General features: G+C 33.2%; 2 protein-coding genes across 5 annotated transcripts; one reads left to right on the top strand and one right to left on the bottom strand.

The window, feature by feature from the left end:
• The first annotated feature begins 581 nt into the window (after positions 1-581).
• Positions 582-4347, top strand: LOC104112127 (probable CCR4-associated factor 1 homolog 7). Of its 2 annotated transcripts, none has more exons than XM_009621971.4 (3): positions 582-778; positions 2312-2409; positions 3257-4347. In XM_009621971.4, the coding sequence occupies exon 3, from the start codon at positions 3305-3307 to the stop codon at positions 4127-4129; it is 825 nt and encodes a 274-aa protein (XP_009620266.1). In that variant the 5' UTR covers positions 582-778; positions 2312-2409; positions 3257-3304; the 3' UTR covers positions 4130-4347. The 2 variants fall into 2 exon arrangements, with proteins under 2 accessions (XP_009620266.1, XP_018631800.1); XM_018776284.3 differs by lacking the exon at positions 582-778 and adding an exon at positions 1359-1770.
• An 846-nt stretch (positions 4348-5193) lies between these two features.
• Positions 5194-9546, bottom strand: LOC104112126 (SUN domain-containing protein 4). 3 transcript variants are annotated; one of them, XM_009621968.4, is made up of 5 exons: positions 9095-9546; positions 8117-8345; positions 6596-7878; positions 6384-6469; positions 5194-5495 (listed from the first exon to the last, which is right to left on the bottom strand). In XM_009621968.4, exons 2-5 carry the CDS (start codon positions 8277-8279, stop codon positions 5267-5269), a joined length of 1761 nt encoding a protein of 586 aa, XP_009620263.1. In that variant the 5' UTR covers positions 8280-8345; positions 9095-9546; the 3' UTR covers positions 5194-5266. The 3 variants fall into 3 exon arrangements, with proteins under 3 accessions (XP_009620263.1, XP_009620264.1, XP_009620265.1); XM_009621969.4 differs by having other exon boundaries at positions 8117-8295; XM_009621970.4 differs by having other exon boundaries at positions 8117-8290.
• Between the last annotated feature and the right edge of the window lie 5378 nt (positions 9547-14924).

Raw genomic sequence — 14924 nt, 5'->3', positions numbered from 1 at the left:
GAGCTTCGCTTTATGTGAAGAACAATAAATATCATCTAGAGGAAAGAATAATGTCACCCGAAGAAGAAGGAGGAGGAGGAGGAGGAGGAGGAGGAGAAAGAGGCATGAAGTTATTTAAAAAGTGGGTATAGGTTAAATGGGGGCGACCAAATAGGGCGCCCCGTGCAATTTTTACGCTAAGTGTGTATAATGAAAGGAGTATTATCACTTTTAACCCATGCTACAAACTATTTACATTTGGTAGCTAAAAAAATATATAAAATTTATATAATTTTTATATATAACATACAGAATATATATATATATTTTGCTATTATTTTGAAAGCGGCTATACATTATTATTTACATACTTCATCCTACGATTTTTATGCTAAGAAATTACTATTGGGCAATGAGAATGCAGATAGATGGGCTTCATCAGTAGAACAAGCCCATACTAATATAGTAAACCCAATTCAATTGTTAGTAATAATTGAATTAGCCCATAGGGTCCCGTTCCGACCACGTCCTCCTAATAATGAATAGCTGACAATTATCTAACGCGCTTTTATAGAATAAAATTAAAAACCGTAAACCAAACACAACATGCCCACTCGTCAGAAGCAGACTTCAAATAAATATAAATAAAAAGAAAAAGCCAAAAAAAGAAAAAGCAAAAAAGAAGAAGAAAACACCATCACTACACATCACACTTTTCTCACATAAGGGCCTCTGCTTTTTCTTCTTCATCTTTGATGAGCTCTTTGATTTTGACTTAGCTTCACTCTTCTCAGATCAGGTTTATTTTCTATTTTAAACTCTTGATCTATCCATTTTATACCTCAACTTCACTTCCTTTTTTTTTTTTTTTTTGGAAAAAAAATTATTTAGGGTTTTTGTTTTATGTATGTATGAATCGAAAGTAGGATTTGACGAATGATGTTTTATCTATATTTTGAAGTGATTATGCATCTAAGTTGTAACAAAGTGGCTTCAATTTTTGAGTGAAGTTGAAGTTATGATGTTCGATCTAGCTGAAAGTTAAGCTTTTTCACCTGAATCGAACTGTATGTTTGCTGCTATGTAGATCCAGTTGCCCCAATTTGGCTGGTTAATTTATTTAATTTTTTTGGAAAAAGGTTTTAAGCTAATAGCTTTGGAACGATCAATTTCCTCTTTCATTTTCTGGGTCATAAATAAAAATTGAATTTTTTATTTATGATATGAGTTTTTATCTTGTTTCATTTTACGTATCAATTTCCTGGGTACTATCAATTTTTTTAAAAAAAATTTTGAAGTAACTAAATTTTTGGTCATAAACAAAAATTTAACCTTTTGCTTTACTATGAGTTTTTACTTGCTTCATTTTACCTTCTAGTCCCTTTGTCCCAAAACGGTGATTAGGAGTACAAGGGTCAAAGCATTCAATCTTTGGTAAAAGTTTGAACAACAATTCTTTAAATCACGAAGTCGTGAATATTTTTTAAAGAAATGTTTGAAATTATTATAGTCTGATCAAGAATTATGCGACCTCAAATAGGAAGTGTATAATATGTAAAATGGGTCCCCTAAGAGGAGTGCTTCTTTTAAAGGTTAATTGGGATTATGCTAGTTGTTTTTGGTCGCAATCGTAGAGCTTTGTCTATTGTAGTTGGGAAAAGGAGAGGAAACGGTCTATTATAGTTTTTACTTTTAATTTCATTTCCATGTTTTGAGCTCTTTTCGTTGAAAAATGGAAAATGGAAAGGGGGTGGAGGAGCAGAGGATTGAAAAAGAAACGTTGTTGTGCTGGTAATTGAGTTCCTTTGTGTTGGCATTTACTTGCTTATTTTTGAACTTGAAAAGTATGATTACTCAAATTTCACCCTACTTTACTGTGGTTTGAAACCTCAAAATATGACTCTCAACGAACAAGGTTTATGCTTTTGTGCATGTCGATTTTATATGAAAATGTTCTATACTTTGTATTTGTAAAGTTTATACTATCCACAGATTCCATCTCTTCTTGACAGCTTGAGTGTGCTTAAAGCTGCTTTAATCAATTAAATTTATTTCCATTGACGTTCAGTTCATTTTACCAGCATGTTATGGTTGATGAAAAGCAAGATTGAGTAAAACCTACAGACTGAAAGTTATAGATTACGTAGAACGAAAGCACATTCCTTTCTTCTTTTAACTTCTGCTTAAATTGTGTTAATGTGTTGTACTGTCTCTTCATACAAGACGAATTTGCTGTGCTTAAGGCCCTTGCTTGATGACCTATTCTACTGTTTGATTTTCAGATTCTGACCTTAGTTGTTTAACTTGTAATGTTCTATGATTGTGTATGCAGGATAGTCTGTCGTGCCGTGTTAGCTGTACTGATATTCTTGTAGTTGTAGCTTTGGAGTCAACCATGTGATGAAGATTGTACCCAGGCCTTCTTAATATGTAAGTTCTATGTTTTAGAATTGGTGTTTCATTTTTATTTAAAAAAAGGAATTTCTGTTTCCTTTTCTATATGTAGTTAATCGACGTTTTATCAAATGATGTTGTAAAGAAAGAGAGAAATGGGATCCTTGCTCTGGCTTCTTTGAACAATTTGCAGTCACAATCTGAAGCTAGAACTATCTTTTAGAGGAACTAGTTTCTTGCATTTTAATGACTTGCGACTTGGCTTTAACAAACCATGCGCATAATTTTTTCTCTTATATTTTTAAAGAAGCAACTGCTCCTTGAATGGTTGGGTTACTAAAATAGTTCTGCTAAGAATCATTTACAAGTGATCAGCACTTGCATATGAGTTTGTGCCTACATTTGTGAGGCTCGGTGTATTGCTTGTACTTCCCTTTGCTCACTGCTCTCATGCATAAGAACTCTACCCAAAGCTTTCTGGATGACATAACTTCCTTTTACAAAAAAAATCAGGAGTGCCTCCACTAGAAATATTCTGGAGAAATGTGGAAGTGGGTAGAGCTTGTCTCGTTATAGATGATGTAAGAACTACAAATGTGGTAGGAATTTCTATTCTAACAGAAAAAACTGTATGCATTAGACATAGCACAAGTGATGAGTAAAACTTGTATAAGTTTGTTTTGTATTTATAAAACTTGCCTTCTCTGTTTCCAATCTCAGAGGTTTATAAGACAGATCAAGACTATAATCGAATAAGAAAATGTAACTATGCCTTCTGGTTGCTATGTCATTCTTGTTCTGCGAAGAGGCTTCACATTGATTTCATCATCAGGCTCTTTAGAATGCTTAGTCTGATTATACTTCGTTTTCCTTCAAATTGCAGACCTGCTTATTCAAAACATCGCCAGATTCAACTCTTTTTGCTACAAACATGTCTGCGTTACCGAAAAGTGATTCTATCCAAATTAGAGAGGTATGGAGCGATAATCTTGAGGAGGAATTTGCTTTGATCCGTGAAATTGTGGATGCCTATCCTTACATTGCCATGGACACTGAGTTCCCTGGGGTGGTGCTTCGCCCTGTTGGCAATTTCAAGCATATCAATGAGTATAACTATCAGACCTTGAAGGATAATGTTGATATGTTGAAGTTGATTCAGTTGGGTCTCACATTTTCCGACGAAAATGGAAACTTACCTATTTGTGGGAGCGAGCGTTATTGCATTTGGCAATTCAACTTCCGTGAATTTGACACAAGTGCAGATATATTTGCAAATGATTCAATTGAATTGCTGATGCAATCTGGGATTGATTTCAAGAAGAACAATGAAATGGGAATTGATGCAAAACGGTTTGGTGAGCTCTTGATGTCTTCTGGAATTGTTTTGAATGATGGGGTCCATTGGGTGACATTTCACAGTGGGTATGATTTTGGATACTTGCTCAAGCTATTAACATGTAGGACTTTGCCGGAAACACAAGCAGGGTTCTTTGATTTGCTTAACGTGTACTTTCCACTGGTTTATGATATCAAACACCTGATGAAGTTCTGTAATAGCCTTCATGGTGGCTTGAACAAGCTGGCGGAACTGTTGGAACTCGAGAGAATCGGTATTTGTCATCAGGCAGGGTCAGATAGCTTACTAACCTCGTGTGCCTTCAAGAAGTTAAAAGATAACTTCTTTAATGGCGCTACTGAGAAGTATGCTGGGGTCCTGTATGGTCTCGGTGTTGAGTATGGATCTGATAATAAATAGACTGACTTTGTGTACTTACTGGAAAATAAAATAGAGAAGGGGTTCAGTGTATGTCGAGCTGGGTAGGTTATGTATCATGTGTCTGTAAGAAATTAATTGTGATAAAGTATTTGTAAGACAGTTTGGACTTTCACTGAGGGTACTCAGTTTCTAATCCATTGTTTATTCAGCTTTGAGCATTTAAGCTAAACAAAGGTTTCTGTTTCGTTCTTTGGCCATTTCCAATTGTGTTGCAGCTTTATCTAAAGGATGCAGAAAAGAAAAGGATTCCCTCGACAAGAAGAAGGGATATAACAATTAGAATTTAGTTGCCAATTTGCCTATACCTTTATCTCTTTCGTGACAATTAGAATTTAGTTGCCCTTGCTTCATGCTTTTTTATACCAAGGGAAGCTGCTGACGCCTTGTTGGGGAATTGGGTGCGCGTACGGAGGAGATAAATGAATAATAACCTCAAGCATTAAAATTGGCAATTTACTTAAAATAAATTACCTTATAAGTACTTGAATAATCTTAAAAGAAAACCTCATGATGTGTCGAGATATTGACTTACTACATGTTCACTAGCTAAATAAAATCTTTATTTATTTATCATTACCTGTGCATAATGCTAGAGAACTTTTTCAAGTCCAGTTCATGTATATGTATCTCTTCCTAAATGACACGATATGGCTTCAGTTCCAGTTTATATAGTTTATCAGGGGCCAATTTTCTTTTATAATGGTAGTCTTCGGGTCAACTTGCGTGCATCTTAATTATTCTACTGAATATCCGTGCTATCTACCAACAACACGTGTATCGAGTAACTCTGTCCATCAACACATGTATTCATCAGATATATCGAGTAACTCTATCCACAAGCATATGTATCTACTGTTTTTTGTTTTTTTTTGTATTACACATTTATTTGCCTTTTCAATATACCTGGGCGTTTCAGGTATGCTCAATGTTCATCGGGGCAGGAAAAAAATATACTAACTTTAGGGATACTCCCTACAGCTTTTTCACAAATAGGTAGACGGTTTTTGACATCATTTATAGTATTAGGTTTATTTCCAAAGTCAAATCATGAAGTTGTATGTATGTGTTGACATTGCTATATTACATAAATTACAAGGATAAGATGATAATTGGAAATTACAAGGATAGGATGATAATTGTAATGGTACAACTCAAAAGTAGGAAATACCAGGAGTAACTCTCTGAACAAAATTTCCTGGAATTTTCTGACCTATAATTACTCAAAACTGTATCTACGAGAAGCCTGACAAGAGCCAATAATCCAAAAAATGAACATATAAGAAAAATAACAATTCCTTTGTTCTCCATGTGTACCTGATTCCTCTGAACCTTTTCCACCTCCTTCCTGCATTTTGATGCAAATGTTAGAATAGCAACACAAGGCAGAAATAATGAGGACCCCTACAAAATATCGAGCAAAAGTAAAACAAATTTGCTTTACTTATGAATCATTATTATGAGAAATTGGCCAGCAGTTCAAAATATTTACTTCTAGCCATCTATAATTCGGTGTTAAACATGAAATCCAGGGGAAATTATACTGTGTCATTCGGCAAAACAAGGAAAGTAATGCAAGCAAATTCACACCGTTACGTTACGTCTGGGGACAAAAAGGAAAAACAAATAGACATCAACGTTACTATGCTAAAATTGTAACAATACATTATTGATGCTTCCTCGCAACATTGATGCTGTATGCATATATGGATTAGTTCATTTCAAATCCTCTAGTTAATGCATGAACTAATATTTCCGTGTTCAAAATTTCAAATACATAATTTCCAGATCAATTCAATGTAGATGGGAGCTTAGGTATCTTATAGTACAATGCTTCCTTTTCAAACTCCTCTTCTTGTGGTGAGGCATAAGTATCAAGTGGCGGGGAAAGTTCTTTTGAAAACTACATTTACCGGACATAAAACATGATTTCTGCACTAACTTTCGTTCGTTCAAATGGTTTCCTACTTCATTATTGTAGAGCAAAGCTCTACTTCACAAAAATGAAATTCCAGTATTTGTTGCTTCTCTATTATAAGAGGGATGATTCCTAGGTCATGTCACTATAATCTGCCTACTATCCTACAATTCAAACTAAAACATTTCCTGAAAGATAACATAAGACGTCATATCTTAAAGGAAGAGAAAGAACAGGATCAGGTCAAATAGAGACCTTATAAGTTATAACATGGCCTATTTAGAACACACTGATTCCATTATTAGGAGAAAAATATACCTGAGAATAGCATTTCCTCTGATAATATCTTCCAGCTGCGTGGAAACAAGGGATTTCCATGATACTAGGTCCGCAACTTCTTTACCCTGAGAGAAGCATTATGATTGAATATTTTGATCAGTAACATTGGCATAAAATTATCAAAAGCTTGTGCCATAGACAAGAATCTAGAGAAAAAAGAGAGCAAAGCTAAGAGGAAGAAATTCACATACTAAGGAATCCTTGCTTTCAGATAAACCCCTTATGTCTGATCTGATATTTTGAAGAAGTGCATCTTTTTCTCCCATTTCAGAATCGAAGTCTTTGAAAATCTTGCCATATCTAGAATTTAACTCTTCCAGATATCGTTCCAAAACTGACAGATTGATATCCAGAGACCGTACTTTTTTCATCAGTATCTTCAGACTGTCGCCGGGCATCCTATTTACCTGTTGATGACGGACTTCTTCCACTTGGTCAGGCACATCAGTTGTCATTACACCCCTTTTAACATCAGATTTTCCAACAGCTAGATCCTTTTCTATTTCATCATCAATATCTTGAACGAATTCACCTTGATTAGAAACATGTTGAGTGGGCACAGATTTCTCGTCACTATTAGTTCGTTCGGGTACAAACAACTTATCTTGATCAAAGATAAGATCCTCAAGCATCTTTTCAACAGCATCAACTCCGTACACCTCCAAAATGCTCAGTGTACAGTAGAACTCTGAACCATAATGGCTTAGAAGATTCAATTTAAGATATCTTACCCATTTTGGCTCTGGAAGAAGAAACCTTTGAGCATGCCTTATATTTCCAGCGGTAAAATTTCCAACTTTGATCCATGTGTCTGTTGGATAAATGGGACTGCCAAGGAGCTCAAAACCTTTTAGGTTAGACGAGTGATGTTCAAAATTTGCAACCTCGACTGTATCCACGAGGGTTTCTTCTGACAGTTCGATGACGACAAACTTCTCCTCAGCTGAGCAAGGATTACGAAGGTACTTGTCCTTATCTCTGCTCAAGATGTTGGAAGCACCTTTTGCTTCCTTGTTGTAAGCCAGGACTTTGGCTCCTTTTGAAGCAGAAGCATAATTATACTCTGATCCTCCAGGCTCTAACCTATGTATTATCCCTCCCGCCTGGCCACTTTTGCCCTGATTTTTTGCGTTAAATGCCTTGTTTTTGAATTCATCAAGACCTGGAGGCACGGCACGAGCAAATCTGTCGGATTTTGAAGCATCCTTTTCTGAACTTGGAGTTGACTCTGGTTTTCCCTCACTAGCCTGCTGTTGATTCGCAGGAACGGGGTTGCTGTTTTGCACAACATCCGGTGTTTCTCCGTTAACTTGATTTTTCCCTGCCTCTGTACATAAAATCTTTGCTGAGTCTTCAGAACTGATTTCCTGTGATGAAGTTTCAGTCTCGGGCAAAGCAGCACAAGTGCCGCTACCATATTGAGGTTTATCTTCATCCCATGATCCTACAGGTACTGGAAAATCTCCAGCTCCATCTAAATCAAACAAATATAACATGTTAAAGGCAAACAATATAGCTTTTACTTTCGAGAAATAGTAATGTCATGTAATGAAAAACAAATTTCAACTTCTAAATTAACTAAACAAAGATGCTAATAAATTAGTCGATTATGCACATATTTGCACAATTTGTATGCATCTTAATCACCCCTTTCCAACAAAGTGGAACCTGCGGACTTAATATCAAACTTAAAAGCAGTTGATGGAACTAACCTTCATTAACATCACCATGACCGATCCACAAGTTCAAAAGGAAAACAAGTGCCCACAGAACAGCAACTGCAGAAAGAGAAACTTTATAAACACGGTTCCTCCCGCAAGTTGTCTTCTCCAAAGCTCTTCTTCTTTGCAGAAGAGCCCTACGTGATCTCTGCATTGCACATCAATCTGATCTGCTATGACTCAATGATTAACAATCGCAAGACAAGCTAGTGAAAAAGGCCTATACCAGAAGAAATAAGACTTTTATACTTATCATCTTTCAAAATGCTGAATTCAGTCACAAGAGAAAATCATAACGATCTCGAGGTAACTCAATGATACATAATTTGACTCAGATTAGGTGCCAAAAAAATTGGGCAAAGATTAGCATTGCAAATTGATCATACCAATCAACTAGTCCAGTCATGTGCTCATAAACTATCAATTTCTAAGAAGTCAAGCATATAGAGTGCATAACAATTAACAAGTGGAAAAATAAAGCAAGAACATGACTCAACACTATACCAAATAAAGCATTTGATGGTCCTTTACTCTTCATCAATCTCACCACAGCTACTAATAACAAAAAAAAAGGGAAATGAAAAGTTTTGCTTCCGGCTAAAGCTTTTACATATATATGCATATTATTGGAATTGAAGCCAATTCTAAATATATACAAGACGAATAAGAATACGGAATTTACTACTCATCTGATATTCCAAATAAAACCAAAACGTACCCAAAAAATGGAAATTTCCCCTTAACACGTATTTGAAGAAGAAAATTAAGGAAAGATCCAAATTTGCTCAGTGACCAGATCATCAGACAGAAATCCCAGAATAGAAAAAAAAAAGATCAAAGAAATTACCAGATAGGAAAGACTCAAATTGTTGAACAGTATATTCAAATTAAACTATGAAAATGGCACATAATTCAGTACAAAGAAAACAAGAAAGCAAGATAAATAAGGCAACAAGTAAACAGGATCACCTGATATCAACTGAAGGATCTTCAAAATCCAAGAAAAAAAGATCCTCAAAATTGCTGAATTCCAATCAAAAAGATCAAAACGGATCTTTTTTTTTTCCTGCTTTTGTCTTTGCCGTTTCAACTCTTGTTTTCGTTTTTATATATTCAGTCTCAGATAATTCCAATCTAACGGCTTTCTCTTACAATCCACTATTCCTTTTTTTGAAAAAGTCTCTCCTCTCTCTCTCTCAAGACTAGGAATTTGAAGAAGAAAAGATGATTTATTTTATACTATCAAAACTATATGACTATTGATAATTTTTCTTTTACCATCACTGTGAATAAATATTTACATATCCACCCTGAATTTTCTGGGTTCTTTTACTACTGTACATATACAGATTGAAGGAGGAAACGATTGCAATTGCAAATGAAAAGGAGTGAGTGGAGAAAGTTTAGGGTAACAGGATGTGTAAATTTTGACAATAACCGTCCAATGATTGAAGATTTAAAAGAGTAAGTGACGTGTAAATGCCAGCTTGGACCGTAGAAAAAGGGCCAGTTGTAGATCTGATGAGCTGGAATCAGCCAGGAAAAACGTAATCGGCGCACAAAACGAGTTTTCCATTCAGAGTACACTACGTGGGACGTGGCCTCCCCCTTTCTGCTGTCTGCCCACTGCCACTGCTCACTTTCCGTAAATCACCAGATACGACTATTAATTTATCGGAAAAGGGCCAAAAATGGTCATTTCGAATTTGAAATGACTTAAAAATATCTTTCGTTAATTTTTTGGTCCGTAATTATTTATAATATTTATTTTTTGATTTAAACTTATCCCTATATCTAATAGAAGGGGCCAACAATACCCCTAACGTATTGAAAATGGCTCAGACATACCCTCGTTAACCTTTTGGTCCGCAAATGCCCCCAACGTTTGTTTTTTGGCTCAAACTTACCCCTATATCTAACAGAACTAACCTGATCAATTTTTTAACTTTAACTTCGCCATGTGATATTTTCTTAATCCGCCACGTGTATTATTTGTATTAAATAAACCCAACTGTATCTTTTAAAATACCCAACGACCCTGACTCGCTCCTATATATTTAGACGGTCTGCTAAAAATAATTACATTTGCTAGTTAAATATATATAAAAAATATACATTGATTATATATAAAAATATGTATATTATACATTAATATTTTAATATATATTTTACATGATATTATTTTTAGGAGAAATTATACGGTGTAGTTTTCCCTTCAAATTTTGCAAATCTTAACAAGTTTAACAAATATAAATTTTAATTTGCAAACATAAAAATGATAATGTTCTATTTATATGATTCTAAAGGAGAAGCAAAGAAACATATGGAAAGAAATTATTTAAAGCCTTTAATTATATACATATCCAGCTGCTTAGCATATTAATGGACTTCACATGATCTTTTCAATGGGAACTAATAGTGTTTTAATATATAACGATAGAGCTAAAATATTAGGAAAAACTGTCGTTCCATTGTCTGATTTGCTTAATAAATTGAGTAATAGATCATAATTAATAGGAAAAACTACACCGTATAATTTCTCCTAAAAATAATATCATTTAAAATATATATTAAAATATTAATATATAATATAAATATTTTTATATATAATAAATGTATATTTTTTATATATATTTAACTAGCGAATGTAATTATTTTTAGCCGACCGTCCAAATATATAAGAGCGGGTCAAGGTCGTCGGATATTTTAAAAGATACATGTAGGTTTTATTTAATACAAATAATACATGTGGCGGATTAAGAAAATACCAAATGACGAAGTTAAAGTCAAAAAATTGGCCAGGTTAGTTCTGCTAGATATATGGGTAAATTTGAGTCCAAAAATAAACGTTAGGGGCATTGCGGACTAAAAGGTTAATGAAGGGTATTTTTGAACCATTTTCAATACGTTAGGGGTATTGTTGACCCTTCTGTTAGATATAGAGGTAAGTTTGAGCCCAAAAACAAACATTAGGGGCATTTGCGGACCAAAAAGTTAACGAAGGATATTTTTGAACCATTTTCAATACGTTAGGGGTATTTTTGGCCCTTTTCCGTTAATTTATTGATTTTCATATACGAAAGTTTTTGACTAGACATAAATTTTAAAAAGAGTATTAACCTTTTTTTTTTTTTTTTTGATATTTAAGTTAAATATATGCAAAATTTCAAAATTATTCTTTTAAAGGAGCGATAGCGAGAGTTTTATATGTTTACTATTTTCCATCTCCCAATAGAAGAATGTAGTTTTAATTCAAGTTCGTGCGAAACGAATATTATGTCATCATAAGATTTTTTTTTTTTTTTTTGTGACAGATTAATAATGAAATTGTATCACTTGAGTTAAGACAAAGGAAAACTACAAGCTATATTCATTTATAAGTAACTCATTACAAAAATTGGCCAATTCATAATATATTATTAATATTAGCCAAATATTACTAATATTAGCCAATTAGCCATTTGTAGCAAAAAAATATCAAATTTTTACTTTCTTTTGAGTGAGTGTTATTAGAATAGATTGAGTACATCTTAAGAAGATTGAATATCAGTTTTGGGATGATTTGGTAAAGTTTTGAGGTAGTTTGAATTGAAAATTCGAAGTAAAAACTGAACATGAAAAAAACTGATATGTGTATCACACTATGTATCAATTGTATATCACATATGTAATCATATTTGTATCAATTGTGTATCACATGTATATCCATGTATACCTGTTGCGTGATACATGTTTAATACATGTGTCACAGAAGAATTTTTTGAACTCGATTTAATTACGAATTTTGATATAAAACCAATCCAAATCACCTCCAATCTTCCTCAAATTTTGTATATTGACTTATCTATATGTTTTCAATGAATTTCAACTATACCCATTGAAAAAGTTCCTTTTTTTGCTTAGTTTTTTGGAATATTATATTTTTTTTTTGTATTTCATCACTTTATTTGCTACCTTATTCATAAAATTTCCTTTCCGTCTTGCACCTAATGTTGTTGATTATTCTTAAAAATATGTAAGGTGATTTTTGCATGTGGTTCTTTGAGAGAAAGAACCTTATTTATTTAGTTTTTTAATTTTTATATGTGTTTGGTTAGTTTTTTTAAGTGTATGACTAATGGCTAGAGGTTGGTAAGTTAAGACTTATTTGGAACATTTTTGTAAGGTTCCTTGAGACAAATGAATACTATTTTCTAAATCTGCTTAGTCACGATTCATCATTCATAATCGGCTGAGCATAAATACTATTTCAATATTAGCCAATAATCATAATCATTTGAATTTCAATATTTGCATTTTAAATAATATCAAAATATTAGTTTAAAGTTATAGTTTAAGTAAATATATATTTCCACTCAAAAAATGTTAAATTCAAGTATTCTGTTTACAGTACAAAGATTGTTAGAGCTTAGTAAAGGGTAAACTTTGGTTGAGGATCTCTGACACTGAAAGTCAAACTATGAGGGTAAGTACCCTTTGGATTGTCGGGATGTTATTGGTGTTCAAATGTTATTACTCCATGAGAAATGATAATTTTCCTATTGCCACGTGTCATTCAAGGATTGGTCATAGCCTGTCATTACGTGTCATCAAATCTCCGTTGTCTTTCCGTTGTTCACGTTCCTACTACAATAGAGAAGCATATTGAGTTTTTTGCCGTACCTTATATTTGAGGGTAAGTCTATTTTGATCCATTAAATGTAGTCATGAGTATTTTTAGTCCTTTGAGTATAATAAAGTGGAGCACATTTAGTCTTACTTACATAATGTGTTCAAAAACTAACGGTGTTACCCAACTCTGATTCATGAAGTGAATTTTTTGCTCCGGAACAAAACGTTTACTCTCCTTTTATTGGATAATGCAAATTATCATTTTAATTTCTTATTTTTAAATAATATCTTCTAAAATTTTGACCTTGAAAATATTCCTTTTTGTGCCAGTTTTCAATGAGAAAATGACAATATATAGCCGCTATAAAAATAATAGTCGAAAAATGTATAAAATTATATATATATATATATATATATACACACACACACACACACACACACACACACACAAAAATTATACAAATTTTATATACTTTTTACGCTACCAAATACAAATAGTTTATGGCACGGGTTAAAAGTGATAATACAACCTGGTTATTCGTTTGCTTCAATAATATGCCTAGAAGTGATCCTGTCAACTCTAGCTTTTTCAAATTTTAACTTTTCTTTTTGGAAAAATCAACCGAAATTTTTAAATGTATATATATACAAAAAAAAATACAAATTATATATATATTTTTCTGCTATTATTTTTACAGAGGCTATACAATGTCATTTTCTCATTAAAAACTGGCACAAAATGGGATATTTTCAAGGTCAAAATTTTAGAAGATATTATCTAAAAATGAGAAATTAAAGTGATAATTTGCGTTATCCAATAAATGGAGGAAACATTTTGATTCAGAGCAGAAGATTTGCTTCATGAATCAGAGTTGGGTAACACCGTTAGTTTTTGAACATATTGTGTCAGTGAGACTAAATGTGCTCCACTTTAGCATACTTAAGGGACTAAATATGCCCAGAGTTATATTTGAGAGACCAAAATAGACCTACCCTCAAAGATAAGAGACAATATTGATAAAAAAACTCGAAGCATATTTATGATCGTATGTTTTCCACCACAAAGAAGTTTATTAATTTGTACTTCAAATACTCAAGTTTTCAGTTTCAACTCCAATATTGTTCAAATGCCTTTATATTACATTCTAACACGTAGTTGTATCAGTTCTATTTACCTTTTGACACACTTTTTCAAGGGTAAGTTAAGGCAATGAGCATTTGCAAATTAAAACTGATAAATAAGGTTGAATCTGTCGAAAAAATTATTTTTGATGTGAATTGGTATCTCTAAAAACACGGTCAAAATAATGTCACCAAATATTAAATAGTCGCTTCACATTGTTAAACAATCATTGAAAATAAATGTTGTGCTAGAATTTTCTTTCTTAGAAAGTTGTTGTATAGCAAATGGAAGTGCTTTTTACAACGTAGGCATAATTTGCAAAGGAAAAAAATCAGTTACATTCGTAGGCATAATTTACGCCACGTGCTCACAGCACGAGAGGAATTGCGCCAAGAGCAATATTGCAATAAGCAACTTTGTCAACGTAGTGTTTGGATTGTTTTTTAAGTTCGTAAGATAAGTTTTTAAGTTCTTTTTAACTTTTTCAGTGTTTGACAAAGTTAAAAAATACTTAAAATAAATTAAAATCGCTTAAAACAAACAAAAAATAATAAGCCGAACAACCCAACTTATTACTTTTTAGCTTAAAAGCTATTTATGCTGAAAAGTCAATTTTTTCAAGTCAATCCAAACGGACTCGTAATCTTCGCTATTCTAAACCCAGTCATGAGTCAAGAGCTTGTCTACGAATATCCGAATCTCAAATTAGTGAAGATGAGTGAATAGTGATTGTGTTATTAAAAAATGAGAGTTGTTGGAAGTTGGAACATAGACTAGCATGGAATTTTTTTAAATATTGATGGCCATGCTACTTCAGCTAAATTGACATTGAATAGCACACCAAATCATATCATGTAATATATTACCACTATTACCAATATAATTTCATGAATTTGGATATTTTCCTTTGAATATTCATGTCAACTGGGGGGGTTGGGGGGAGGGGGGTTGAATTGAATTTTGTGAAGAGAAAATGAATTGTGGGAGTGTGTGGCTTGAACTATTGCTTGGTTTGTGTAGATATGTGTCTGCCACATGAAAATTTATAATTAAATCCAATTACAG

This window comes from Nicotiana tomentosiformis, chromosome 3 (assembly GCF_000390325.3).
Source record: "Nicotiana tomentosiformis chromosome 3, ASM39032v3, whole genome shotgun sequence".
Classification (NCBI taxonomy): domain Eukaryota; kingdom Viridiplantae; phylum Streptophyta; class Magnoliopsida; order Solanales; family Solanaceae; genus Nicotiana; species Nicotiana tomentosiformis.
This window is presented reverse-complemented; position numbering and strand designations above follow the sequence as displayed.

Coding starts and splice junctions, on each gene's coding strand:
- LOC104112127 (XM_009621971.4), top strand. CDS start 3,305: ATGTCTGCGTTACCGAAAAGTGATTCTATCCAAATTAGAGAGGTATGG.
- LOC104112126 (XM_009621968.4), bottom strand. CDS start 8,279: ATGCAGAGATCACGTAGGGCTCTTCTGCAAAGAAGAAGAGCTTTGGAG. Junction 7,879..8,116: donor TCATGGTGATGTTAATGAAG/GTTAGTTCCATC, acceptor TGTTTGATTTAG/ATGGAGCTGGAGATTTTCCA. Junction 5,496..6,383: donor AGAGGAAATGCTATTCTCAG/GTATATTTTTCT, acceptor ATCAAAATGCAG/GAAGGAGGTGGAAAAGGTTC.